Source organism: Vanellus vanellus (assembly GCF_965231255.1).
Source record: "Vanellus vanellus genome assembly, chromosome: 6".
NCBI classification, from domain to species: domain Eukaryota; kingdom Metazoa; phylum Chordata; class Aves; order Charadriiformes; family Charadriidae; genus Vanellus; species Vanellus vanellus.
This window is the reverse complement of record NC_138911.1, coordinates 20,199,001-20,225,505: the sequence shown is the minus strand read 5'-3', so window position 1 is coordinate 20,225,505 and position 26,505 is coordinate 20,199,001. Positions and strand designations below refer to the sequence as shown.

Below are 26,505 nucleotides of genomic sequence, written 5' to 3'. Positions count from 1 at the left end.
TAGCTGTGCTGAGCCTTGCCTGCCTCTGGCTCCTCAGCTTTTTATGAAAGGGGAAAGCTTTTCCCTTCCTCTCATGTTTCCTGCCCATCTCCGGAAAAACAAGCAACGGTACTTGCAGGAAACTCCAAGAACTCGGAGCAGAGGACCCCCAAGAAATAGCATGTTTTGTGAGGGGAAGACAGACTGCTGCCCCGCTACACGGCAAGGCTTGGGGCGCTGCGACAAGCCGTAATCCTCTCCTTTCCCCCCCTTCTCTAAGGAACTGGCTTAGCCTCTGACACTTAAGGGAGGCGCTGGTGCGGCTGCCGTGGTTCAAGAGGCGGCAAATAACCGCAATGCCCACGGGGGCCGCCCTCACTGGGCTGAGAGAAGGGGTTCACCAGAGGAAGGGTTGGAAGGAGGGGCCGGCTGCTTCCCGCCCAAGGCCGGGGCCTGCGGAGGGGCCGAGCTGAGGGGAGGTGGCATAGCCGAGGGCGGGCCCGAGGGCCGGGCCGCTTGATATAAGCTCGGCGGCTGCCGCCGCCAACCCAGCGGCAAACCTCGCCGTGCTAGCGACTACCTCCTTCGGCAGCGCCATCCCCCAGCTCCTGTTTTCTGTCCCGCCCGTCCAGGGGCGGTGTGATGTGAGAGGAGCCCCGCGGCTTCCCCTCCCCATCGCGGCTGCTTCTCCTCCGCCTTCACCGCCACCAACCTCCCCCCCCCCCCCCCCCCCCCCGCCTTCAGCGGGGCGCGGAGGCCATGTTCCCCCTGGACTCCACCTGGAATATCTCCTTCGCCGGCTGCGGCTTCCTGGGGGTCTACCACATCGGGGTAGCCAGCTGCCTGCAGGAACATGCCCCCTTCCTCGTCGCCAACGCCAGGAAGGTCTACGGCGCCTCGGCCGGGGCGCTCACCGCCACCGCCCTCGTCAGCGGCGCCTGCCTCGGTAAGCGCGGGGCGGGCGCGGGGAGCGCGGCAGCGGCGGGCGGCCGTTGGGCGGCGCGAGGCCGGCCTGGGGGTGCCGGCTGTCACAGCGGGGCCGGCCGGCTGCCAGAGCCGAGCGCTCCTTCGACTCTTTCCTTCGTTGTTATTATTTTTTTTTTAATTACAGCAGCACCGGTGGGGGTGGAAATAGCGCTTCGCCTTTCTCCTCGTTCTTCCTTAAATGCGTGCGGCGCTTTGTTTTTAAGGCCTTAACCTCAGTATTCCCGTGCCCCAGATCCCTCGAGGGTGGCTGCGGCGCCTCAAGCTGAGGCCCGAGGGGGTGTTGGAGGCACCTCAGCCTCGTAAGGCGGTGAAGCGCCACCCAAAATGGGCACCTGACCCCCGTGGGATGGGGGGAGGGTGGCGCTGCGCCCCGTCCCGCAGAGCAGGTGTCTGCAGAGGGGACCGGTGCCACACGTCAAGATGGTAGGAAGTCATCACAGGGTTTTTGGGCCCCACCATGGTTACGTGGACTTGTGAGGGCTCAGTTCTTGGGGTTCAGCTTGCTTGAATATAGGTCTGGTGGGGCTGTTGGTGAGAAGAGCTGGCTTCTCACCCTTGTCGCTCTTAGTGGCTGCGAACAGGAGGCAAAGCAGCTGGAGACGGAGACACCAAGCAGCGTGTACAGATTAGAGCTGAACAGCATCTCCGAGTAACTAGGAAATCTCTCTTTATTCTTTCTTAGCATCTTTATTTCTGGAAGAGTCTTATTCCTGGGGGTGTAGGGCACTGGGGAATCTTTTTGTCCTCTACAAGAGCTAGATCCCCAGTTTAGCTAGATACTATCTGTCTTTTCAAGTCACAGAAGAAGCCTTAAAAAGTTATTTCTGAAGCAGGCACACAATGTAGTCTGTCCTTGCTAATAGCACGTTTGGGGAACAGCTGAAGGGAACGGTGTGTGGTGCCTCTGGTTTTTTTGCTGTTTTGAAATTCAGCTGTTTGGCATATGGGGGGAAAAGTCAACAAACGTGCTAGAGACTGTACTTGGAAACTTGTATTTTGAGAATAACAAGTGCAGAAAAATATCTTAAACTTGAAAGGGGAATGTGGTGTGAGAGAATCAGGTATATCTGTTTAGTCTCTGAGAATTATGAGCCTCTCCTAGAGCCAAGTGAAACCAGAGCTGTTTACTGAACTCCTCTCACCTTGATCACAGGTGTCTTTCCACAGGCACTCCCTGTTCTTTGGGGAAAGGTAAAGTTTTGAGATGTAGCCTTCATGCAGCAAAAGCTAGCTTTTGCTGTGTAGCTAGGTTTGAAGTTTCCCCCTCCTTAGAATTTTGTTTACAGAAATGCCCAGTGAAGTGTAAATGTTGCTTCTGGAGCTTGATGGGAAGCTCTTACCAGCTGTTCAAACCCCAGTCTGTGATCTCAAAGGCTGTAGTCATGCTATGGTGCCAGCTTTTATTGTGAACAAGGGAAAAGGCTTCCTCTATCCATTTTCCTGCAGGGATGCATTTGCTTATAGCTGCCAGGGATTTGGTTGCTTGACTTGCTGTTGCTTCTCTTCAAGAGATGGCTGCCCAATTAGTTCCCTGACTGGGTGGTCCATGTGCTACCTGGAGGTGTGGCATGAACATGAGACAGGCTGGTGGTACTGCCCAAATCCTTTGCCTTGCTCAGATGCCATTATAGTGCTGAGCAAGTCTGTTATCATGTCTACCTTGGTCTTGTTATTTATATGTCCAGATATCCATGGTGTGCTAGGCGTTGCCCTCAGGGAGTTACCCAGCCTGATAGAGAGCTTTCTGTGAATCGGGATTAGAATAGGTTTTCCCACTCCCAAATAGGTACAAGGCATGATAAAGAGAACTGAGTTAGGGGCCACCTTCTAGGAAGTATCCTCCTGAAAGAGGACGAACCATGCTGTTTAAAGCCATCCAAGGCTTGGGTGTTCAAATTCTGTCTTAAGTTTGACTTCTCTGGGGTAGTTTTCTTTTCATTCTGCCTGTGTGGCTGGCATATATCTTGGGTAGAGAGCAGCTCTAAGGCAACAGAGCTGAATTCTGAAAGTAAAAGCAATCAGGGTGCTTGGTTGGGGCATGATATTGCTGCACTTTATCCCTGTTGTAAACCCTCCTGACAGTACAGGTTCCAGGCTGAGGTCCAGGGGTCAGAATGAATTCATAGGGAAGAAGAGGACAGGTAGGAAGGTACAGCCACAGCCTGTACTAGGAGAGCAGTTCATCCTAGTACAGGCTGTTGTAGGATCCCAAGTATCTGTATTTGCTGTGCAACTGGTTTTTGCCTGAGAGTAGGTGTAATAGCCCATGGGCTTTGATGCTTATGACAACTACTACTCTGCACTGTCTGTTGCCCTGTCCAACAAATTTGCATGCTGTATGATGTGTCTTGATAGATGACAAGCAGAAGCCTTGCTTATTTGGCTGTGTGTAGATAAGGTTAGTGACCATGCATCTGTACCTGACGCTGAACTCAATGAGACCCTACTGTGCAAAGATAAATACTTCCTGGGGAGGGGTGGAAAAACCTCTTCCTTATGGGTTTTTCTTTAGTTCCAATCCTTTGAGACCCTGATCAGAGAGAACAGAAATTTCCCTGGACTTCAGAGTGCAAGATCCTACTTAGTGGTTTCTTTTCCAGCTTTTTCCTTCTGGCCTTTGCACCTATTCAGCTTGCCTCTAAGCTGTTCTGCCTTCTTCCTGAATTAAGACCATGCTGTCATGATTTGTATATGGCATAAAGGCTTCACTATGGGCTAACGCTGAATTGAAAGCCCTGACTTGATCTGCAGCCTTGAGAGCTCACTGTGGACTGCAAAGGCGCATTTGAGAATACCAAATAAAACAACATTGGTCATCCGTATTAGCTAGGCTGAGGACCTTATTTCTAAATAAGCAGCCAGAAGGTATTTATGGTCTGATATGACCTTGCCTGGCTCTTGTTAACACTTTACGATTAAGTTGTAGGGGTCTTGGATTTATTCTCCAGGGCTACAACAGTGATATTGTCCCACATCTGAAGTGCTGTCTCCAGCTTTGAGGTTCTTCTGTTTACTGGCATGAAAAGGGATTGCTATTTTTTCACTAGAATAATCTGTGTGGCTATCAAAGTGTATCGGGCAACATCTCGCCTGTTTAGAAGTTGCTTGATTGTGCATACTGCAGTGTTGTAGCATGAATCACTTCTTGTCCTGAGGGTTTTCTGGGAAATAGCCGTCTATCACGCCTGTGTCTTCTCTTGGGGCTGTTGCAGTCCAGCACACCAGGAAATGCACCTTTGTATGCCAAGCAACTGAGGAGTCCTTTTGTGCTGGCTTTGCAGGCTCCTCCTCATGTGTACCTCAAATCCTGGAGCTTTTCACAAACACTAGGTCTGGAGCTCTGAGGATGCTTACCTGTCTGAGTAAATCCTTAAGTCACTGGGCCTGGATGAGTGAAACTGGCTTACGTGGCATGATGAAACTGTCCTTTTTTCAGTCATGAGTAATGCTGAACTGCAGCCACTGTTGGATTCTTACATCTTTAATACAGAGTAGGGTATATATTTTTGTTAAGGGTCTTGAATCATCTTACTCCAGTGAGCTGTAACGGGATTTGGTGTGCCTGCTTTGGAAACATAGCAGTCTGGATGAATGATGGGGTTGGAACCTGTGTTCACTGAAAAGCTGTTTTCGAGCTGATGCTGAGGTTCCGGACTGGGCTTGTGACTCATAGTTAACCAACAGCATCTCAGTTGTCTGTGTAGCATGTGAATACTGTCCTATAAATCTCTCATCTGAGGGTGGGTTGGAAGTGCTGAATTGCTTCTTTTTTTTGGGGGGGGGGGGGGGGGGGAAGAGGTGGGTTCTGCTGTCGGAGGCAAAGCTGGCTATCAAACCCCCGTATGTGGGTGTTAGCTGTTCTCCTAAAGCATGACAATGTCAGCAGAAAAAGATAAAGCAAGCTGAGGGAATGCTTCTAGTACTAAGAATACAGAAAGGAGGCCATATATCTGCTAGATTGAGCAGCATTGTTTGGGGTGTTCTTTAGAGAGCAATTCCTGTGTTGTTTAAAGGTTGTTGTTTGGTTGGTTGTTTGGTTTGTTGTTTTTTTGTTTTTTTTTAAACTAGTATCTTAGCCAGGACTCTGTCTCAGGCTCAACCTGAGATGAAGTAACGGTTATTTGACATTCAGGTTTGCTTGTCAGCTATCACCATCTGACCACCAGGAAACATGCTGCTGAACTATAAAGACTTTTTCCATTGGGTAGCAGGAAGAAAAACGAACACACACCCCAACCTTCTTTTACCTTTTGAAATTGAGATGATGAATGATAGCAGCATCTTAAATGTGCTCCTGAAATTTGATGTGCATGCAAAGGCTTAAGGACTGGTTATGGAGGTTATTTTCTCTGTGTGTGTGGAGCCTAACACCAAATCCCAGATTGAGAGAGGGAAATAAATCAGTTTAGTCTCTATGGAGTTCTCAGAGCAATGCCAGTTTATGCTAGCCAAAGCATGAATTGTGAAGCTTATTCTGGGGGAAGTATGTGTGATGCTGTCTTGTGTGACTGTGTGAAGAGACCTATAGATCTCCTCAGGTACACGAAGATACACAGATGCTTTATAGCATCTGTGGCCTCTCAAAGCTCAAGTACCTCCCTGCACAGGAGATTGTCATTTGTATCTCCTTCAAGGGCCGTAGCTGGAGAAAAAGTTGTTGAGCTCAGCAGCCCTAGCCCAGTCAATGGAAGGAGAGGCACCCCTATGTACATCCATGGAGACGTGGATATAATTCATGGGTAACCTCCTGGTGCTCCCTGGCAGCGGTAAAGCTGCTGCTTCTTTTTCTGGTGGAAAATAGAGGTGGGTGGGGGGATGTTCTGTGCTGACATAGTCAGAAATGTTCGCTGGCTTGATGGAGAAGCTGCTGTGCCTGGATTGGTGCCATCAGCAGTCACAGGGCTGCAGGCTTGAGCGTCCAGATGAGTAAGCTGGCAGCCAAGCAGCCAGAGCACTCTGCAGTACCTTTTGATGGGAGGGAAGGAACTTGTTCCTGCTGTCTGCCTGGCTGTAATAAGTAAGTTACCATGAGGAAAGGAGCACTTGCAGGCATCTTGTTGGATGAGTGCAAGGGAAACCAAGCAGCCACTTTTAGCAAAAAACATAGTCATAGCAATGCATGTGTTTATTCTTTTGTCACCCCACATAGACAGTAGGTGTGCAGAGCAGCTTGGTGCCCAGCCTTGCTCCGTCAGCTGCAGCACACACGGTCTTTACATGGTCATTCTTCTGACCCATAATTTCAACATCTTTCTTGAACTTGAAGCATGTCCAGGCTGTTCCACTTCTTTCTGTCTCTTATCTCCCAAAACTCTTCAAGGCACCTGCAAGTCCTCCCTATAAAATATGAGAAACTGTCATGTGTTCTTCAGGGTCCTATGTCCAGTTATTGATTATGTTTGAAAGTTAAGTTTAGTCCTGATAAATGAAAAACCTTCCTCAGATTCCTTGCGGTGTCTTCCAGTTCCAAATTCCTGCTGCTGTAGTGGTTACAGCAGCTTTGCCTGCATGCCCAGTAGCTGATGGTGTTTGTTTCTTGTCTGCCTTCTAGTGCAGTGGGCTTGGGAGTGACTGTAGTCTGATGCTATCCCTCTGCTTCCTCTGGGCTTCTCCATGTTTCCCTCCATGACGCAGGGATGAAATGTTCACTGCCCTGGCTGGAGAGGATTTTCAGTTCTGCTGTGCTTGCTTTGTGCTGTGCTTGCTTTATACTGTACTTGAAGAGGACCGTGCAAGGGCTGGAGAAATGGTAATTTGGTCAGCATTCCTTCTTTCCAGAGCTGGAAATGGACAAGCCTACTAAGACTTAGTGAAAAGGAGGGGTAGAGGAAATGGTGCCATGTAGAAGGCCCCAAATAAGTCTATGTCCTTGGGAAAAGGCAGAACGTGTCCTGAAAGTGGTAGGGTCCTGTGCAGTAGAAAATCCCTTCCAAGGAGCACATAGAAGGGAGGGAACTGGTGGGCCTGGGAATGTAGTAAAGGTGCTGGCTATTGTTGTAGCTCTGCCTGTTTTAGCTACAAAGGCCAGAGGAAGGGTTTGGCGCTTATGATACAATAGCTGCTTGTGACAGGCCTGATCCTGTCCCTAGGGTTGTGCTGATTCGCAGTACAGTGTGTCTGGAAGAGCTGTCCTCGGTGTTCCTGGAAAAAGAGTCTCTTCTCAGCTGAAAAGCTCAGAACGAGCCAAACTCCATGCAATCCCAGTGGTGATGAGTCCGGGCAGGTGGTGTGCACTTCATTCTTAGTGCTTGGGATATGTCAGGTGTGGAAGCTGATAGTTTTAGTAGAAGCCAGGGCTTTGTGCTGCTTTCTGGTACAGATAAAGGCCAAATCTACATTAACAGCTTCTGTCTGACAAGTCCTCTGGAATCAGGAAGCTTCTGAAGTGTCTTCTGCAGCTGTTTCCCAGGCTTTTGGCTGTGCTGTGCCTGGAGGATTTCTTCTGAGAATGAACCTTTCTCTTCATATGCTGCAGTTTGTTTGGGTGGATACTGGTTTTGGAAGCCTTTTGGGTTAGGATTTAAAGGATTGAATACTATTTTAGCATTGGAGACTGTGGCAGTGTCTCTGAGCTGCCACTTCTGTGGATTATCTAGTTTAGCACCCTGAACTAGAGGAGGTGGTGTCTGAGGGTGTAAATGAATCAGGGAGTCCTTTACATATGTTAATTACAAGAGCTGCTCCTGCCAGCTTCATTGAACACTGCTGTTTGAGGGCTAGACCTGGAGAGAAAGTAATTCCTGGGTATCATGGAGGCAGGGTGTGGATTCAGGCTGCCATAGTTATGTCATCCATGGAGAAAGTTAGAGCCCTGTTTCAGAGTGGGCTTTTGGCACAGGGGGAGTTACAATGATTTATCTAGCCCATTGTTCTTGTGGTAGGATTGGTAAAATTTTATGGGAGCAAACTAACCATTTAATTACTAGCTATACTTCTGCACACAGAAGAGTTAATTCTGTGTGTGAGCTTCAGGTGGACATTGCTACTCTTGCTGCTCTCCTTGCTTGTGCACTGCTCAGCCTCACAGGAAGGGTTGAGTAGAGGTTCTTCCCTTGCAGGGGTCTGTGTAACCCTCTGGGAGCAGCTCCTGTCCAGCTCACATGGCTGCTTTCAGAACCTGAATCATCTTGATGCCCAGGAGTTGTGGTTGGGGAACTGCTGCTGATGTCCATGGAAGAAAGGTAATGTCAGTCTCCAGATATTCTTGTGTCATGGCTCCCAAGGAATGTGGCCTGCCTTGTGGTCTGACTGAAGATTCTTCCCAAATAAGCTTCATCATCAAAATGAGATTCCTTCTAGAACAAAATGCCCGTGCCTCTTTGAGGACTGCTTTGGAACGAAGCTTCTCATTCTTGGTTCCTTGCTGGTAGCAGGCTCTGCTTATGCCGTGGCTAGTGGGGAAAAGTTCAGGGATATAAAGTGACACTTAACACGCCTGTGTGAGCTGGAAGGGCAAAGCGGGCACAGCAAGCAGTGTGCTCACAGGTGCACAGGGAAGTGCTTGGCATGGATTGGAGCAGTTGGCTAGCTGTGCAAGCATGAGGGCACTGGACACGATGCAGGCTGAGGGCTGGTGGAGGACAGCAGAGCTATTCCTTTCATTCTGTGCCAGGGTGAGACAGTCCTCTAGCAGCCACACAAGCATACATTGAAAAAGGACAGGGGAGAAGGGAGATTGGCTGCCCTTTTCTGCATGACAGAGCCAGCCGTGTCTCTGGTAACATCTCTGGTGAACACAAAACAATCATTGCCTGCAAGTATGCAGGAGAGCATTTAGCAGGTGTTAGACTGAAGGCCACCAAAAGCTGTGTGTGGGCCTTGCTTTGGTGAGCCAGTTGAGGGTAGTGGCTAGTGCGTGATAAAGCTGAAGTGATGCTGGCATGGCAGCTATTTCTTCAGGCACTGGAAACAGAAATGATGACTGCTCACTCCGCTTTGTCTTCATCAGTCTGTGATGCAGGTGCCTGGCAAAGGTAGAGGTATCTACTGTCCTGCAGCTCTGGTATCTCTTCCTCCAAAGCATCTTACGTCTAGTGATACCTCCACTGTGAAGTGGAAACAGTGTGCTCTTTCTCTAGGTGTGTAGTGCCATTCTGCAAACCAGCCCTGAGAAATAAGTATGGAGGGGGGTGTGTAACATTGTGTTTGGGTGAGACTTCATCCTTCTGCACCAGTTCCTGTTCAGAATAACAACCACTGGAGGCTTTGTGTTAGTGGTTTTCACTTGGAAAAATAAAACAAGAGTGATGTGGTTCCAATTCTGCCTCTATGAAGGCCAGGGTAAAAAGGCAATTTTGCATTACTATGTGTTTTTTGGTCTGTTTCTCCCCTCCACTAGCTTTTTCTCACTGCATACTTGCTTTTAAAAAGTGACCCCAAACCCCTCATTGCTTTGCCTCAGAGCAGCAGGGATCTGAGCTGCACCTTCTCTTACTCTGTGAATACCCTTTTCTTGTCACCCCATGCAATTTGAGTTGCACTGTAGTGTTGGCCGGGATTAATGGATGGATGAGGACAGGACAAGGCTTTCAGTACAGCTTGCAACTTTTCCTTTTCATGTGCTGTTATACCATTTTATTTCTCTCTAACACAGTGAACAGGAATGCAGCGTTAAGCCTCCTATTAGGGAATTACAGAGGGGAAAGATTAGGCTAGTGGGGATTGCTGTTCTGGTTGTGACAGAGAATGATCCTGGCTGCCTGCGTGAACTGAGCTGCCTCTTGGCCTTCCTATTGATTGTTTCGCAGTAGCAGCTGCACTGTTTTATGATTTGTGTTGCAAGAGTAAATGCTCTCGTCCTGGCCACAGAAACAAAGCACACCTCAGCTTGCAGAACAGCAGTTGCCTGTGAGGCTTTGGTGTGCCAACACTACATTAAGTCCAGTGCAAAGGTTTAGCCTAGAGATGTAATCAAGCCTGGCAGCTCTTGTGCCTGTTCTCCCAAAGCCTTTTTGCTTCTGTATGAAGCAGAGCAACCTGCCTTAAGGTGACAATGGAGTATGAATTGTGCATCTGCACTTTGGTTTGCACGAGGGTCCTACCCTGTAGGTACCAGTGGGTGGACAGGCAGGCAACAGTCACTGTGGTCTGCCTGGTGAGCTCCTCTGTGCAAGAGTTAAAAACAGGGGAAACTTAAAAGCAGATCTTCTCCTTATGCTACTCACATCCAGGACATGGCAGTAGTTGCGGTTCATCTATTAACTGGTATACAGAGCACACAACCATCTCTTTTTGGCTCAAAAGGGAAAAACAGCTCCTTCTGGTTTGGCTTTATTTGAATAGATAAAGTGATCAACAGCTTTTTGCTTTTTTTCCCAAGTTTTACTTGAAATAGAAAAGTACACATCTTGGGCAAACACATTAAGAGGTAGGCTTCTGGATTTACTTAGCCCTCCTACCACAGGCTGTATCTTGGCACTGTTTGTGTCTAGACTTTGCAATGCTGAGCAGTGAGAATCTGAGCCAGAAAGTGTTGTGGGCTGAGCCCATCCTTCAGCATCTGCTCCTGGCTGCGAGAGCTGGCCCTACTTGAAAAGCTGTCTCTTCCTCTCGGTGTTTCCACCTGCCCCACCTGTAAAGTCAGAATAGATGTTGCTTACTGTAGCCTTGTAGGGATCCCTAGGAGTTACTCTGATAGGGTATGTATCAGTGCCCCTCACTCTTAAGCAAAGCGGGAGAAAGACTGTTATTTACAGCCAGTGGCCAGGTTTTTCTTAGAAATCTCCTTTGCTAAATCATTTGCTTGTTGAGCTCAGGTTGAATCCCTGCACAGAGCCCCTGATGGGAAGGGTTACCTGCCGCAGGAAACAATTGGTCAAGCAGTAGGGCTATCTGCAGACTGAGTGGGTGTGTGTTGGGGGGGAATTGTTTGCTACCTATGTATCACCCCAAAAAAAGAAAAGCTTCCTTCCTGTATCTCCTATCTGGAGCCAAGTCAGCTGAGCTGTTTTTTATCTGATGGCAAAACAGTAGGAGAGAAGAATTGAGTGAAAATCTTAAAACAAAAATAAATAAAATAAATATACGTCAGAACAACAACAATTAGGGAAGTCCCAAGAGAACAGCTTGTTTTAGTACATGGCGTTTCTCAATATTACTGACTTACAGGGAGATGTGTACAGATGTGAGAAGAACTGGTGCCTTTGGAGGCTCCACTGCTAGCTCCTATCCCACAGCCTCAAATATTTAAAAATGGGTGGGTTTTCTTTGTGTTAAATACTGGGGGTTATACAAGTTCTGGCAAGTGAGGGATAGATATTCTTTCCACACCCAATGCTTTTAGGCATCTATCTAGAATTTTGCACTGGAACTAAAGAGCTGTCACCAGCTGTGGTGTATCCCTATCCCCTGAAAATACCCCTGTCCTGATAAGAGCAGATCATAAGACACTTTTATTTCCTGCTGGCATTAATTTGTCTTAGGGCCCCTCTGACATCCATCCAGTGTCGCTGATAGTCAGTCATAGTCAGAGAACATCTAGGGTCAGATTCCCATTCAGCACAAGTCAGACAGCTGAAGGTCTGTCTGGTTCATGCTCTCTTGGGACAATGAGTGGAAACCAGGTTGCTTCAGCGTGAGTATGGGAAGAGGAACAGAAGTCCAGCCAAGTAGTGGGATCTTTCACAAACTGAGGTTACTGCCTGCAAGAATTGGGGTTGTCCTTGGGTCACCGGTGCATTGCTATGCACTGCTCCTTGGGGTGAACGAACAGGCGCTTTCTAGTGGTCTGAGCTACCTGTGAGGAAACATCCAATAAAGTTCTTTGTTAATTATTTTCTAGATGTCAGCTTGCAAACTCCTGTTTTGGTGCCTTGTGTTTACAGCTTTATCTTTTGGGGCTGGTGACAGGACTGTTATAATTAGGACTGTATCATCTCCTAGGAGAGGGCAGGCAGGAAAAACATGCGCATTGCTTACTCTCAGTATTCAAAGAGGCAGGTGCAGGAGCTGTGTGTGCTGAGCTGGAGCAGCTTGGAGATTTGTGCCCGGGAAGAACACAGGACAACTCTCCTGAGACCCATGCTCATCGTTAGAGACTGGCTTTTAGCTCCTCCATGGATGAGGTACAAGAACAGCTGAAATAGCAAGGGACAGGCAACCAAGCTAAATTAACCTTGAGGGTGATCATGCTAGTAAATTCCTTCTGACTCATCCTATCCCTAAAGTCAAGTCTGGACTGGTATCCACCAATGGGAAGCATGAGAACTACAGTGATGCTTAGCAACTGAGTTGAAAGCAAAGTGTGAAAATCGTAGCAGGGGACTTTTGCAGGGCGCATCTGTGTTGAGCATCACACAAACACTGCTCCAACAGATAGCTAAGCAGAACTTAAGCAGCTCCAGAATGAGGTCCCTGGTTACGGTACACAGGACTAGCTCCTGTCCTGAAGTCAAAGTAGCTTGGTTATGCCATCCCAAAGTAACATGGCGTTGGGCTCTCCAGGTGCTGGAGGAATGTCAAAAGCACCTGCACTTCCTTCTGCTAGCTGGCTTCCTTTCAAAGCTTTTAATATTGGTGTGTCTGGGCAGTCTGAAGCCTTAGCTGGGTAATGGGACCGAGGAGAGAGAAGCGGTGCCTTGTGTATTACTAATGTGTAGGAAGGAGTCCATTTGAATTCTTGTTGGTGCTGAATGAGAAGCAGGTTTAGCAGGGATCTGCGCAATTCCCCACCTGCTCCATTAGTCCAGGCGAGGTATGGCATCTGCAGTCTGGGGTATGACATCTCTGGGGTATCTACCAGCAGGGACAGAAGGTGCTGTCCCTGCATCCACTCACTACCTGTGACGTCCTCTGTTCTCCATTGCTGTTGGAGAGCCTTTCCTTTAAGCTTGCTTCCTGTTTACTGCTGCACTAGCCAGGGAGCAGGAATGTCCCTGGCGCAGAGGGTGATCTTTGTGCCGATGTGGAGCTTTTCCAGAGGGAGCTGCAGTGTCATGGGTGACCCATGGTCACAGGAGCTGTTGGGTGGAATGTCCAGAATGCCCCTCTCCCTCTTCAGCCTGCTCTCCTATTTTTATTTGTATCTCAGGCTTTTTTTTCCCCCACTTGAAATACTTTATGGGTCAGCCATCCTTTTGCTGGCTGGCAAATGAATATCAATGTGATCTAACACCAACATGTGAGCATCATAGTGCCCTTGGTGCAAAAGTCCTGATGCAGGTCTGAAGAGGCCCTTCTTTCCCACTCATCACACCTCCTGCCATGGCATATTTAACCTTTGCAATGGTCCTCTTCCTTATGCATTGCACAGAGTTGAAGCAGCCTTTCTGTTTCATCTCAGAGGTCTCAGCTGCGGTTAAGGGTCTTCCCAGCAGCCTGACTACCATCAGTTTTAGGTGATTGATCTTCAGCTCTTCTCCTTTTCCAGAGGCAGAGTAGCAGCAGGCTGGTGTGGCTGGAGTTGTTTGTATACGATTATAAATAGCGTGTGCTGCTTGAATGCTTTTCCAGTTAGAGAAGGGTAGTTTTGGGGACGTAAGGCAGTAAACACTTAGATACTGGGTTATTTTGGAGTCAGGTGTGACTGGTGGAGGTGAAAACCAGTTCCTTAAGGGAATGATCTTGCTGTGTCAATAAGTTAATGTGAAGCTGGCTTAACATGGCTTAAAAATGAAATGAAAACTAGCAGCTGCCTTCAGGTCTTTTCCCATGGGTAACGGTGACTTCCCCTGTGTAGCCACTGCAGAATAATCGCAGGATGAACCAGCAGAGGTGGAGCAACTGGCCTCCTTGTCTGGCAAGGGACATGTTGGGGTGTTTCAGGACACAACTGTCTGATGCTCCTTTGCGTCATCACAACTGAGATTCAGATAAGGACGATGGCCCTGCAGTACTCAGGTTCATGTATAACACCACCCACTGGGGCAGTGGTGGGGGGCAGGGAAGAAGGGGGATATGGCTTTTCTAATGAAAATGGAATATTCCACATATTAATGTAATTTTTAGAGGAATATTGGCTTAGTAAATCTGTATAGGGAGAAGTGTTGAATTAATTGGTTGATGGGAAAAGAATGTTTTCCCAGCAGGCGATACCAACTATTAGTGATTGTCTCTACCCCTTGGTACATACCTCAATAAGAGAAGAGGGACTTAATTTAGCTTTTTTTTTTGCATGACCCTGTGTCCTGAATTGCCAGATTCAAAAACCATGGGAAACTTTTCTGTGGACTGGAATTGGCACTGGATGTCCTAGTAATAATTGACAGCTTGTGGCTGACCTCTGTAGAACTCGTCTCTCTTGACCACCCCTCATTCAGCTGCTGCCTCTGGCAGGCTGCGAGCAAAATTTGAGCTGGTTTTCCTGGAATAGCACTTCTGGTAGTAATGGGATTAAAACACTCTCACTTCTCTCTCCTCCCAAATGTATTTCCAAGTGGCCTTTTTAACTGTCGTGGATCTAGCTACGTAAACCCGATTCCTTTGGCTGAACCCTCAGCTAGCCTTATTTCCAGGAAAGCTGGTGGTGCTGCAGATCACCCTGTGCCCATCTCTTTCCACAGAGCCATTCTGCACTCAGCTTTGATGCAAGGGAGCCAGCAAGTCCAACAGAATCACAGGTGCCCTTAAATTGAAATACCTCAGAAGCTCCTATGTGTATGCATGTATGCACACATGTATAAAAAAACACCCAAAACAACAGACACCCAGAAAGTACTCAAAGAATGAAATTTCTAATTAGCAGTAATTCTTATTTCATAATCTGTTTTTCTGTGTTCCCCCACCCCACTTGGCTGTGAAATGGTGATAGAACTGCAACTGAAGTCTCTGATCAAATGCTGAGACAGTCTGTTTCCTGGCATAGTTGGGACTTTGCTGTTTTGTTTTTCTTAAGGAACTTCCAGCTCACATTTTAACTCAAACAGTCATAGGCTCAATTTAATTGCAGTTGTTTTCAGTGTTGCTGTCAAATCTTTCTGCACACTGAGATGCCAAGTCTGAAAGTGCCGTTGTCTAAGCACCATCTCTTGGGTGACACCTTCCCTCCCTCCCAGTATGGCCTTTGCACACATGGTGTCTCCCCATGGCTGCAAGCTCAACACCCACCCTTCCACTGGGAAGCTATTGCTAAGCAAGCAACTCCCTGCAATGCACTCAATGCAGTGGAGTTTCCTGGGATCATGTGGCTAAGGTGCTGGGCTGGGCTTCATTCAGTTTTTGGCTCTGTTGCAGTTTCTTTGTGTCTTTCCTCCCCTTGTCAGATGTGAAGGCATCTTAGGGAGCGTTATGAGTGCTAATGTCATGGTGCTGATAAAATGTAATTTCTGTGAGGCTGACTTCCTTCATGTTGGGAAGGATGTTGAACCATGTGGCTACTATCTGGAACAGGCTGGGCTCAATGGCTTACTGCTAATTGAGTAAGTAAGATCAGAATTAGACTGCTAAACATTGCTCTAGGACAGAGCAAAATACTGGGATTATAGTGCTAAAAATTACTTCAGAGGGGGTAACTTGGATTTTCTGCTAAGTTGCTACCTCAGAATGCCTAAAATCCTGACCCCAGAGTCTCTGGTCATGTTCAAGGGTCCAGTTCTGTGCGTGCTTGAGCTACTGGTGTTGATGGGTTTCTTAAGAACAGAATCACATTCCCAGGCTGTGTTGGTGGAAAACATGTTGCTGGTGCACGTGTATTGCAAAAGAGTGGGATGTGTCAACATAGCTTTGAGGGTGTTGTTGCTCTTATCTCCATTATATTTATTAACCTGGGTTTAACTTGAGTTCTTCTATTCTGCTGCCTCCTTTCTGCAATTGCAAGACAGGGTGGGAGAGCAAAATGGAGGGATTCTCAGCTGGTTTAAACTGGTAGTCTTTCATCTTTCTCCAGGAACTGAACTTCAGTTTGATTGGAGAGAATTTGTGAAAGCATGTCTTTTTTTTTTTTTTTTTTTTTTTTTTTTTTCTCCTGGTTTCTTTGTTATTCCCCTCACATTCTTCTCACATGTATATTCCCAGTGCCCTTGGGATGCAGTGATTGGCTGGTACTTATAGGAACTGTTGTCTTGTATCTCACCATGCCTAGGAGATGTGTGTGGAAGCTGCAGTCATTGTGTGCAAAGGGCAGAACACTGGGTGCTGAGGGTTTGGCTTGGGTTGATGTTTTTGTTTTGTTTTCTCCCATCCCTCCTTTCCCACAGAAGAGTGCTCTGATGCTCTTGCCAAATCGAGCTCCTAGTGACCATGAGATAATGGGCTCAGCATATGCCTTCCCTTTTGTGCAGATGGGATGTCTTCTCCAAACCCAGCTGTGTCACTGTGTGAAAGGGTAAAGCAGGCATGCCTTCGTGAGCCCTGCTTGCCATCAGGGCCTAGTATAGCGCTGTGGAATTGGACATGGAAGGGACAGGACACCAAAGACTGCAGGTGGCACTAAGTCACTGATTACTGGAGCATAGTGTCTGTTTTGCTCACCTGAGATGTGGCTGACATTCACAGCAGAGCTGAGATCAATTAGCTGGAAAGCGTGGACGTTCCTGTTTACTGGCAGTTTTACTTACAGGCAGGTGACTTTTTTCATGTCAGAAAAATGAAGATGTTTACTAGAAAAATTTTAGCGGAAGGTGTTTTGAGGTGGATTTAGTCATAAAGCTCAAAGCTGTTAAAGCATCTACCTTGTTTTCTTTGTTAGACTGTTTTCACCAGCCCTATATTGGCCAGTGAAACAGGGACTAAGAAAAAGTGTGAGGCCTTAGCCAGATGCATGTGATCTTCCTTGACTTTATAAAACATATGTAAGATGAGGGTGGCTGTTTGTGATGGTGGAGTGTGAGGGCCAAGACAGCAAACTTCTGTGACTTCTGTAACACTGCCCATACTATCCTGTTGTCTTGGGTTATATATCAGTCAGTGGGGAGAAACCTCTGAATAAAGCTGTGAATGAGGCTTTACTGTGCCTTATTTTGTACAGGAGGAAGCTGGTTTTGCTAGGATTTCATGGTGCATTTTTCTTTCTCTTGTTGCAGGTGAGGCTGGGGCCAGCATTATTCGAGTGTCAAAAGAAGCCCGGAAGAGGTTCTTAGGCCCACTCCACCCATCTTTCAACTTGGTGAAGATCATTCGGATCTGCCTGTCCAAGACTGTGCCAGAGAATGGGCATGAGGTTGCAGCAGGACGTTTGGGTATTTCCCTGACACGGGTTTCTGATGGAGAAAATGTGATACTGTCAGACTTCAATTCCAAGGAGGAGCTGATCCAGGTGAATGGAAACTTACTGCAGAGGGCTAGGCAGGAACTGCATACAGTTGTGTTTTGCCTTGTTTTCAAGTGTCCATAGTACTGGAGTCTGATTGTCAGCCCATGCCAGTGCGGTGTTCTGAGAGAGTAATAGGTTCAGTAGGCTTTGATCTGCTTCTCACATTCTGGATCTCTTTCTCCCTCAGGCCTGTGTCTGCAGCACCTTTATCCCTGTCTACTGTGGGCTGATACCTCCAACCTTGCGTGGAGTGGTAAGTAAGGCTCTAAGATGCTCCTTCATTAAATCATGTACTTAATGAATAAGAAGGCAGCTACTCAGTTTTGGCCATCTTATTGCCTGTCTGCTGGCAGCAATTAGTCTGAAGAGGCATGAGAAATTCCCAAATAAACAGTGTGAACAGTGGATGTGCCTTCTTTCCACTGCTGCCTATTAATGCTGCTTATAAATGTCCTGAAGACTAGAGGATTTAACCTTATAGTAATATATAGTAATCTGGGCATGTGCTGGCTGACATAGCAGATGGTTCTTCTGGCTGCTTAGTATAGTGCTTTTCATCACTGAAGCTCCGATCCTCTGCATGTGGAAAGAACTTGCATCCAGGATAGAAATCATGACTGTAGTGGCTCTCCCATGTGCCTGACACTTTCTGCGGGGTTTTAACTAGTGGTGCTGATACCAGACCTCTTTTCCATGGAGTTCTTCCTGACCTTCCTCTGAGAATAATGTTCTGCTGCCTGCTAGAGCTTTCTTTAACATCTTGTCCAAGGCTGTCCAGAGCAATTTCTCACTTCTGTGTTTGCATGTTAGAAATGAAAACATTTGAAAGCTGTGCAGAGCTGGAGCATCTCTGAATATTGCAGCCATGCTTAAGGGCCTCAGTTGAGCTTGGACTCCCCTTATGCTACATAGGTTTAATGCACACAAGGCAGTTTGTTTGCAAACTAAACAGTCAAAAGGGAGAGGGAGAGCTGCTGTTAACATATGTGTGCCCTGGTTTCCCATAAGTGACCTCACCAAGATGCCTCAGTCTGTCAGAGCACAGCGTCAAATCCGCTCCCAATGCTACTTGTGTGCTGAAAGTGAGGTCAGTTTTGCTCCTGCATAATACACAACTTGGCTGATTTTTTGTCTTGTGGAAGCATGTTAGGGAGGGAAATAAACTAGAAGAAATGTCCAATGTCCAGCCCTTCAGAGAAGTGACAGAATCAGTAATGGCTTGGCTCAGCAACTACAGGCAGGGGCTTTGTCCTACAGCTGGTGGGAGCATAGCAGTGGCTCATGCCTGACACCTCTTTGGGGCTAGTTGAGGTCAGTGTGGATCGCGCAAAATCTCAAAACTCCAAAGCTGTGTACATCATCAGGGTTTCTGGAATGTGCAGCTGCCCTGGCACACTGAGGGATGACTTCTCATGTCAAGATTCCTCATGGGGAAAAGTGGGGAGGGAATATATGAGATGAGGAAATTAATTCCTACCTCTTCCCCAGAAAATCATGGCTTTTTCTGTCTCTGAAGAGGTGGCTGGCAAGGGGAGAGGTTAAATTAGGTTGGCTACCACCCTGGGGAAAAGGTTTTGAAACAGGACTGTGTGGTTTCTAGCATGTCTTTGATTGTTTCTCACAGGCCTGGAGCGAGGATCGGTTTTCAAGGCAATACAATTACGTGCAAGGTGTAAAATCCATATTCTATCTTCCTCCTAATCTTTTTCCAGTGTTCACTTCTCTGAGCTCTGGTGGCCCCATGGAGTGGATGATGAAGATGGGTGGGGGAAGGGGGAAAAAAAAAAAAAAGAATTCTCAAATACAGAGAAATGGACAAGTCAATAACTGACCAGTCAACACACACACTAGCTGTGAACTCTGTGGCACTTTAACAAAAGTCAAAAAGCAAATTGTCAGTTCATGAGTGAGGGGCCCAGTACACAGGAGGGTAGGATAAGGCAATGGATCTGGGCATCCCATAAGTTATCCCAGTCCATGAACCATCCCCAAAAGCTGCTGCTGCTCCTGCCTGCAGGCAGCTGGGGACTCCAGCCTGTGACTCTATGCTGTTAGGTGCTTCGCAGGAGGTTGGAGAGTGGTTAGGCTTGAGTTGCTGGAGGTTAAGGCAAATCTAAAGAAGTGGCAGCTGCTATTGAGTAAGGAATGGTAATCGGGATTGCTTGGGGAACCAGAGAGTGGGGTCTGCACGTGTATTCTAAGATTTCCATGCAGTGAGGCTTTGCCTGTCAGCCTCATTGTAGTTAAGCCTTCTTCCTATAGGCATCCGTGCACTTATGCTGCCACCTTCAGGGAAACGTATGTTTCTGCATCCTTACTGCAAAACTATTGTTAAGTGGCCAAAACGCTTACCTCCATCTTCTTCAAACGAAGCGTGTGCTGACTTCTTTGCTCTGTCCTCTTCCCACTCAGCCTGTCATGATCTCACCCTTGCAGAGGGATTCAGCCAGGTATCTCCAAGTCTAGCTGTGCCTAGTCTGGTTTTCAGTGGAGCAGCTTTGGGGAGATGATGACAATGACAGTTTCCTATGGTTGCTTTCGGCTTAGGGAAGACTGGTGCCCAACTCAAAAGGGGGTGTGGGTTCAATTGATATTTGGCACCTCTGTTGTCTAGAAAGCATCCTGTAAGCAAGCTGTGTGTTCCTGTTTCCAAGACGGTGTACTTGTCCTTGATTTTAACCTATCTCATCCTTCCACTTCCTTCACTGTCCAAACCCAGCTGGTGCAGGAGTCTCTAACTCTGTCTGTCTTGATACTGTGTTTGGTGAACAAGGCCTGACATGAGGGTAAAATGTTCTGTGATGCAAGTTAGTGCTGCTGTAGCCTGGAACTGTAATTGCAAGCCATCTCCCTTGAACCTGTAGGCTATATGCAGAGATAGTCCTGAGATTTAGTTTGCCCCCAACCAACCTGTCCACCCTGACCCTGTTGCCTTGATGGGAGCTGGATTCCTGTGGCTGAATTTGATTGCTTTCCACCCAAGAACCTATGAACTGTTCCCCAGGGTCAGAGGAGCTGCTTGAAGAGGTCTCTGCTTGTCTGCCATCCAGAGCAAGATAGAACAAAGCACAAAGCACGCTCCAGGCAAAGAAGCCAGTATTTTCCTAGATTTTGTGCAGCAAAAGACCAATGTTAGTGGTCAGTCTGCCAGTGAGACAAGGCAAACCATAATGCAGAATGGAGCACTTCCTGTTCCGATCATCATTTCCATGCTCTGCCTGCATTTAGCCTCTGCCAGCTCAGCTCCTAACCCAGCAGAGAGCTGAAAGATGTTACAGCTGCTGCTTATGGGGCTGTGTAGCTCCTGTATGATGATTTCCTTTTGAATGCACTCAAAGGGAAGGGTTCCAGGCAGCAAACGGCAAGATCAACCCTGATACAAAATCAGCAGGACTTGCTGTAACTGAGGCTCACAAGAGCTTGAGTTGTTGCTCTGCAGAGGTCTCAAACTTCCTGCTCTTTCAGCTTGACCCAACATCCCCTTCCTTTTATCTTCTGTGTGTTCCTTGCTCTGACGAAGGCCTGTGATAGGGGATTGTCTTGCTCAGCTCCTTATGCAATTATGGTACTGCAACAAATACTTTGAATTTAGTACATGCTACTGGGGTTGCCCTTCCTGCAAGGGTAGCGCAAGCGTGTTTATGGTACATTGGTACAGAACGTTCTCTGATAACAGGGTTCCTGTTAGGAGCAAAACCCAAGTCCCTCATACTCTGTTATCACACCACAGCAAGTAGATTCCAAATGTGTATGCATGTGTTAGGATCGCTGCTCAACAAGCCTGCTAGCAACAAATCACCTGGTTTTACTATTAGGTAACAACCCAGTTAGTGTTACAACCCAGTAACCCCCACAAGCCAGTGGGGACTTGTGTTTGAGCATATTCATTTTAAACACAAGGGAAAAATGGCACAATGTCACAGTGTGACAGCTTAGATCAGTGCTAATTTGCACTGCAGGTGATTGTTGGTATGTCATATTATTTAATTGGACAGCAGTCAAACCCCATAGGAGGTGTAAGTCAGCAGTCACACAAGTGAATATGCCTTTCTCATTGAACACTTGTAACCAACACTCTTGACCATAGGAAGAAAGCCACATAGCAAAAGGAGATTCTAGACAACACAGCTGTGCTACCGCTGGTTTTGACTCCTCCAGTGCTGGTGGATGTACTCCATTCTCCTCCCAAGTAGTTGGCAGAAATACGAACAGAGGCACAGAGAAAAAAGCAGCTTGATCAGTTACAAGAATGAAGAGTGCTTTGTTTGTCTTGATTTCAGAGATACGTTGACGGAGGAATTTCTGACAACTTGCCACGATATGAGCTGAAGAACACAATCACAGTGTCTCCATTCTCAGGAGAGAGTGATATCTGTCCACGGGACGATTCCACAAACATGCATGAGCTGAGAGTCACCAATACAAGCATCCAGTTCAACCTTCGCAACCTCTACCGCCTCTCAAAGGCTCTGTTTCCTCCGGAGCCGCAGGTGAGTTTCCTGGCAGCACCAGAACTTGGGGACAGTAGATAGGCACTGGCTATATTGTGCACTTTGGCAGAAGAAGATTCCAGACACTGTTAGTTTTGTATCTCTTGTTTGTCTGTTTTTTAACCTTGACATTATCAACCCAGCGACTTGGAAAACCTTAACCATCTGCACAAGGTTGTATAGGTGGCTTGGTTTTATTTTGCTACTGGGAGATCTGGAATTTAGGTGGTAGCAGTTGCTTGGAAAGTATTCCCATGTTGCTCTTTGTAGAGTGGCGTTTGCCAGGAAGTCAGGCTTACTTGTAAACAACAATGTATCAGTCATCAGAACCAGTGTGCTCTTGAGTGTTCTAAGGTCAGCATGGAGCTGCCAGCCTGCAGCCAGCAACTGTGTCCAAAAAAGTGCCAGTAGAGCAGGTGGCATTGCAAACAGCTTTGCACACTTCTGAGCAAATGCAGCCTCAGATAGCCTTGGCATTTGGTCATAAGCATAATTCATGTGCTGAATTACTTGGACAAGTTTTTTTTCCTGCCCTCTCTCTGGTGTTAGCTGGCTTTATCTGCAAATGCAGTGGCCTGGGAAGTATTGTGGGCTGCTTGTCAGAGTGACTCGCTGAAGACTGCCCACTGCAGCATCAGCTGTAGATGGGGAAATGAGGTGGCTGCAAGTCTAAGCCTGTACTTAAGTAGGATTCTGGGTGGCCCCTCCAATCTGAATTATCCTGTGATTCCCATATCCAATGTATTTGTGTTATACCTCCCATTCCTGCTTAAAGCCTGGGAAGAGCTGGCAAGGATGAGACTTGTCCTTGGGGTAGCTCAGGAGTCAGGAGGGTTCCTCTAAAGTCAGCATTGAGCTGTGTGTTTGCTCTGCTCAGCCAGACAATCTCCAAATTACTCGCTCTTGCCTTCCTCTGTCCACAGGTGCTGCGGGATATGTGCAAGCAGGGCTATCGGGATGCACTGCACTTCCTGAAGAAGAATGGTAAGGCACTGGGTGTTTGGAAGGTGCATGGACTTGCCTCTTCTGTGCCAGGCTTGGTGGCTTGGCTTTGAGGATAGACAACAGTGGTTATGAAAGGTGGAAGGGCAGAAGTGAGCTGTGCCTCAGATATCAGAATATGGAATTTCCATTAGTAAGTCTATTCTAGCACTTCAGGAAGCAGAGGTGGAGTGCATACACCTTTCCAGTGCAATGCAGAAGGGCTCCTAACCACTCTGATACCAGAGCAGTGCTTTTGGCACAACTGAGTGTTCAAGCTACTTGGCATGTGCTCAGTGTTACACCAACACAGTTATTAGGCACCAGTGCCATTTGCACCTCCTGCAGATACGCTGTTCCTTTTTAGACATACCCTAACTGCACATAATGTGGCACAGCAGTGCAGAGTGCAGCCCCCAGCGCCCGGCAGTTTGACACTACTTTTCACTCTCTTCTACGTGGAAGCACTGGACTTCCCTCCAACTGTTGTAACGGGTTGAGTGTGTGTTTGATGCCACCTAGTGTCCGTTTACAGCAGATCAAGCACATCTGTTTGCTCTGTGAGGCGTACCTTACTGGGATAAGAGCAGTCATGCAGCTGTGTTTGTGGATTAAGCTGCAGGAGGGAAATCTTGCCTGCAAGATTGGTGACTGGCAGATTATAGCAACAAAACACTGCCAAACAGCACCCTGTGGTACTTAAAGGGGAAAAGTTAGAACTTCTGGTGGGGAAAGAGAGGATGATCTTAAAGCAGCAACATTTCTAACTTGTTGGGGTAAGCGTTACAATAGATGTAAGCTAAAGAGACTATGTATGATGTATGTCTGTCTGTCTTAGGGGTGTTAGGGTGAAGTGAGGACGAATGCTCTGAAGGCCAGGTAAGGCAGGGCAGCTAGTTTGTATCATCCTTATCTTCTCAGGTCTCCTTCATCGTCCAAGTCCTGCCCGTCCTCTCCTTGCCATAGAACCCCCTCCCGGAGAGAAGAAAGATGAAGAAACAGAAGCTGAGGACCAACTAGAGGACAATACTGCCCTTGCTGTTGTTGAAGAGCACATCTTCGAACACTTGCCTCCTAGACTGAACCAAGGTATGATGCAAAGTGAGAGAGCCCAGGCCATCTTCCTGTGCTGCCTGGTCCACTTCAGAGGATTACTGGGATGCATGGGTATTGCTTGTGGCTGGGCTTGACCATAGGCAGGGATAGAACTGACACCTGCTGATGATTAGATGGCAGTTGGGGCCTCTTAGATAAAGGTGCCCTCTGTGGAGGCTGTATTGGGAGAGTTTGACTCATTTGATGGTGTTCTGCATGGTGAGGAGAGGAGGGCATCTTGTTGCTCACTCCTTTGGGAGTCTGATAAAGCTAAAAGCTGCTGTTCTTGGCTGTGCTCAGAGAATTACTACCCTGAGCAAGACTTCCTTAAGAAGTGGAAGGTAGAGAGGGGAGACTTCAGGCTGGGTAACTGCTGGGGTGTGGCAAGAAACGAGATAGTCCCATTGCAGAGATTCAGTCGTGTTCTCTTCTGTCTTCAGCTCTTCTGGAGGCTTGTGCTGAAAGAAGAAGTTTCTTGACTGGCATCACTAACATGCTGCCTATACGTGTGGCCACAGCAATGATGGTGCCCTATATGCTGCCTCTGGAGTCTGCAGTTTCCTTCACTGTCAGGTAGGCCTTTGGCTGGTTCCAGCAGTGGTGTTCTTCCTTGTGCAGTGAAGTGTTTGATGTAGCTGGTGGAGCATGAATGGACAGAGGGTAGGGTCCTCTCTAACTCTGCAGTGCCAGAGTTTCTGGGGAAAGAGTTCCTGCTGCTTACCAGACATATGAAAAAAAAAAAAAACCCCAAATTTTTCCTACCTTCATGAGTCTTTTGGCTACAGCCAATGCGTCCAGCTTGAAGGAAGATGGCTATGTGCTGGAATTTTCCCTAGAAAATGGTGATAAATTTTGATGCCTAGAGAGAGACTTCTGAACTGGGAGTGCAGGGATGAAAGTAGGAACCGCACAAGAGACGGAACCTCTGGAATGAGGGGTAGCATCGTCCCAGCCATTTCCAACTCTACACAGCTTGGAAGACAAGTCTGTCAGACTTCTCCTTAGTATGAAGTACCCCATGAAAATTTTCTGGAAGGAGTTAGTTTGTGATAGAAAGGCTTAGGGAAAAACACTTCCCAAATCTGAAAATGGATGAAAAATATGGAAAGTGAAGACACAGAATGTAAAGGGTAAGTTGCTGGGCTGTTCTCATCCTTCACAACTTCTCCCCCTTAATTCTGTGAATGGTAGAGTAAATGGTTCTTAATGCATTTGTCACTGAAAATAATGGGTAATCATTGATAGGAGGCAAAACTGGCGTTCTTTCCATCCTATCCTTTGTGTGGCCCAACTAATGGTTGTCTCCTGTCTCTTCTCAGGTTGTTGGAATGGCTCCCAGATATCCCTGAGGATATTAGATGGATGAGGGAGCAGATGACTGAAATATGCAACTATCTCGTGAAGAAAGCCAAGAAGAAACTGGGCAGCCACCTTTCAGCCAGGTATGGCTGGTTTCCTTCACAGCACTGTTCTGGAGGAGCCTTCCATATCCCCTTTCACCTTTGACTTCTACAGACTCTACTCCATTGGAGTAGAGCAAGTAAGGCACAACTTGACCAGAAGGATTTACTGCCCAATCTAAAATGCAAGTCTGGTCCATGGTCTCTTGGCTTCCTTAACTGTTGGATAGACTCAGCACATGGTCTCCTTCCTTCTTCCCATTACGGGGCAGACCCTGTAATGAAGCTATTACTATACCAATAGGGCAGAAGATACAGGTCTAATTAAAATTATATGTTAGCTTATTCTGTGCTCTCTCTAGAAGACAGAGGTGCTTGTCTGTGTGGCATTTGCTGGCCCAGGGTTCCCTAAAAGTTCCTTCCAAGAGATACTTGTGTTCAAATGACCTTTTCTGCCTCAAGATCTAGGCCTGGTTTAGGGTCGAGAAGTGCAAGGGTGTTCAGGAAACACTAGAGGCTTTCCAAATGAGACAGTGCTTTGGGTCTTTGTGTGTGCCTCTGCTTCTGAACTGAACTCCCTGCAGTAGGCTGTGGCTTGAGGCTGAGGCAAGACTGTGTTGCTTGGATGAGGATAGGAAGCTGTGTATTACACTAGTAAGCAGAGGGTCCCAGCTGTGATTTGGATCCTAGTATGAGGGAGTGATTCTTACCCACAAGAGCTCATGGTCTGAATAATCAAGAGATGCGAGGGGGAAAACAGGCACACGCACAGACTTCTGACTAAGATCATGCAGTCAGTGGTAAAACAACACCTGTATTGTTCTGGAGCTCTGGTCTGGTGACCCATTCAAGTCTTCCCATGTACTGATTCTTTGCATGTGTTTGGCTTTCAGGCTTTACTATCACCTCGAGCTTGGAGGGCCGCAGAGTCTGCCAATTTCTTCCACATCGGCTTATGGTGAAGCACTGCCTATGTGGATGAGAAGCAACCGTTCTGTGTCTGATGTCATGATGAAGTGGGAGGAGTACCAGCGCCAGCTCATGCTGGGCTTACTCTGCATCAACGTGGATATGCAGGCCTCCCTCTTCCCTCGGGAAGGGTTTCAGATAAAGCTTCCACCTCTAGACTGTGCAAAGGAGTGCCTGCCGCTCTTCTGAGCCTGCTGCCGTGAGGGGATGAGGGTGGGTGGGAAGGGGAGTGGACGTAGGGTGGGACCAGTCTCATCCCTCAGCAGCAGGCTGCCCTGTGCTCCTGAATATGCTGCAAAGGGTATTTCCCCAGGATGGAGACTGGTGGAATTGACTGTAGCCATTTGTTGCCCACTGGGCTGGGCAAGGGAACTCTGTGTTCAAAGACACACGTGGGCTGATACCTTGCTCTAGACTT

At 47.5% G+C, this 26,505-nt stretch overlaps 1 protein-coding gene across 1 annotated transcript; it reads left to right on the top strand.

Annotated features, from left to right (window-relative positions):
- The first annotated feature begins 539 nt into the window (after positions 1-539).
- PNPLA2 (patatin like domain 2, triacylglycerol lipase) lies at positions 540-26,289 on the top strand. Its single transcript, XM_082484774.1, has 9 exons — positions 540-925; positions 16,923-17,155; positions 17,340-17,405; positions 21,433-21,642; positions 22,566-22,626; positions 23,545-23,712; positions 24,159-24,291; positions 25,038-25,160; positions 26,012-26,289. Exons 1-9 carry the CDS (start codon positions 739-741, stop codon positions 26,274-26,276), a joined length of 1,446 nt encoding a protein of 481 aa, XP_082340900.1. The 5' UTR covers positions 540-738; the 3' UTR covers positions 26,277-26,289.
- The last annotated feature ends 216 nt before the right edge of the window (positions 26,290-26,505 follow it).